The sequence below is a fragment of the Cornus florida genome, unplaced genomic scaffold (genome assembly GCF_030987335.1).
Source record: "Cornus florida cultivar Cherokee Brave unplaced genomic scaffold, ASM3098733v1 CherokeeBrave_3.0.0_Hap2_Chr05, whole genome shotgun sequence".
In the NCBI taxonomy this organism is placed as follows: domain Eukaryota; kingdom Viridiplantae; phylum Streptophyta; class Magnoliopsida; order Cornales; family Cornaceae; genus Cornus; species Cornus florida.
The window spans coordinates 112305650-112308248 of record NW_026775575.1 but is presented as its reverse complement, the minus strand read 5'-3'; the positions used below and the strand labels follow the sequence as shown (position 1 = coordinate 112308248).

At 45.6% G+C, this 2599-nt stretch overlaps 1 protein-coding gene across 1 annotated transcript; it reads right to left on the bottom strand.

Annotated features, from left to right (window-relative positions):
- Positions 1-487: 487 nt before the first annotated feature.
- LOC132309991 (uncharacterized) lies at positions 488-2295 on the bottom strand. The gene is made up of 4 exons (XM_059808232.1): positions 2105-2295; positions 1590-2006; positions 1079-1424; positions 488-961 (listed from the first exon to the last, which is right to left on the bottom strand). Exons 1-4 carry the CDS (start codon positions 2293-2295, stop codon positions 488-490), a joined length of 1428 nt encoding a protein of 475 aa, XP_059664215.1.
- Positions 2296-2599: the final 304 nt, after the last annotated feature.

Below are 2599 nucleotides of genomic sequence, written 5' to 3'. Positions count from 1 at the left end.
GGCTCCTCAACCTGGGGCATACGGAGTATTCGAACTGATTGCCTCACTTCCCAGCCTGGTCGATTACCTGCCACAGTTTATTTACAACACCCATTAGTTTACCATAACAAAATTCCTTATGCACAGCACAGATTGGACGGTTTAGATACTTACCCATCATCACATTCTCGTCTGGCGAAGTTATTGCTATCATCAAACGCCTCAAGATTTCGCTCCTCGAGCCACCAGCTGCCCCCATACTCCCAATAAAAAAACACTTTCACCAGTCGATGAGTTAGCTGTACCATCCGCTCGATCAGTTTCATCATCACTTATGTGCACAACTTCCTCTGAACTTTCACTCTCCGATAGATTCACTACCGCTGCCTTTCGTTTACGCTGAACCAGATTTATGAATGGTTCATCGCTTTCATCGTTTAACATATCCTTTGCTTGTTCCTTACCACCTCTCGACTTAACTGGAACCTCCAATGGGGCCACACTTGGCCTAGCGGTAGTATATATGGCCTCTACTTGCTCGGGGATTGACAGGAATCCCAGCCATAGCAGCCTCTGGCACTGCAACATATGTCACCTCACCCATTTCTGAAGCTAAGGGAGCCATAATCGAGCGATTCCCTCGCAATCCATTGCGTAGTAAACGCAATGACACATCATCCTTGTAAACTGGTGCAGGCTCACATGGCTGGGGCACTTGTAAACATAATATTTTGAATCTCTCCACGCAATGCTCCCGGAACGCTTGATAGCCCTCTATAATATCACCCAAGCGTAATCGAGCAGGAATCATTACATACTCTATACCTTCTTCTGACAAATCATACTGCACTGAGAAGCGATACAAAGTTTCTTCCAACTCTTCATACTTTTCTATAAGATCACACGCCCTTGGCACACCCTGGTCAAACCCAAATTGCCTCGGCACACGCCTGGGGTTGTACACCTTTAACACATCACCCAGCTTAAATCACCCAGGTAGATAGCATAGAGTCATCATCAGAGCAAACGACTATTCATCACGATTGCAGGGCTTCTGCCTTGGGTTGAACACCCTCGAATCCTCCCAATACAACAGTACGTCGATTACTCTAGCCACTTTGTCCTTGTACAGCCTGAAAACAAATTCTGGTTCTGAGTCGATCACATTGCTTAAAGGAACTCGCCATGTGCGACCAATCCAGCGCTTTCCTTGCGCCCCTTCCGGCTCTCCCAATTCCAGAGGCAAGGGGCCATAAGAAGGAAATCGCTTATATAAGAACATCTGCAGAAACCCAATGGCTAAATAGGACATTATAGGATATCGCCCCACAGATCGCATGCAATCTTTTGCTACCATGTCTAAACGATGGTATAAGGTCCCTAAGAATAGGGGACCTAAAGGGAGAGCAACACCACTGGCTATCTTCACAGCTATCTGACACCACCTGCTTAGCGGCGCATCATTAGGAGTACCAGGAAAAATATACTTTGATAGCCAGCATAGCACATATGCTGCCAATTCTGCGGGATGTCCAATTTTCTCTCCATCGATCGCTGGGCGCTAAGATTTGTCACTTTTAAACGAAGGCTACAAGTCTTTGAAAAAATACCGGATCCAAGCCCCAGTCATGTTCTTTCCAGCACCTTCACTCCTTTCCTTGCGCCGTCCTCCCTTCGATCCAAAAAAGGATCCATAATTTTTCATTTTTTCTAAACCCTCCTCCAACACTTCCAGGATAACTTGTTCTACCTCATCTAACTTTAGAGGCATAGAAAATTCCCCACCAATCACATGCAGACCCAACAGATGAACAACATCCTCCAAAGTCGGAGTAAACTTGCCCCACTTTGTAATAAAAGTATGGGTTGCGCTATACCATCGCGACAACAGCAAATCTAATCCAACAGGATCTCTAGGTACTTTGAGAATTCGACACAAACGCATGGCTCGAGCAACTCTCGCCTGGCGCAACCAATTCACATACGACTTATGTGCAAAAATGTGATCTGTCCACTCTTCCCAACCACTACATGGCCCAACCGGTGCTTTAAAATCCAAAAAATAGTACGGGTACATACCTTGCTCAATAGCAAAACGTTGCACACTAACTGCTAGCGGCCTAACCCCTTCTTGATGGAGCTTTCCTTCTCCATCAATTGAGCAACTCCGCTATCTATTCCCTCCATAACAACATCCCCGGTGGATGTCCAGAACCCATCTGATGGCCCAAAATACGGCGCCTTGCGCCACTCTGACTCCGGCGACACCTTCGGTACTGGTTCACCGGTCTTACTTAGAGCCTTCCTCTTCGTCATTTACTACTTTGTCTCACTTAAAACAACGAAGCTTTTGACGTAGAATGGTTTCTTTTCACTTTTTTTCCCTCTCTTACTTTCTCTTTCTTTTTTCTTCCCAAAGCTCGGTTTATATAGACATGGCAGTTTTCAGTTATGTTGGGGAAGAAGACACCCAAAACGTCACACCCACTAACGCCATCATGCTCTAACCGAAACGTCACTTAAATCATTACCTCAACTAACATAGGTAACATAAACCCATGTTTCCCAAAGTTATCACACCCACGTCTCTTTGCACGCGCCCCATTTTCAAAATTCAAAA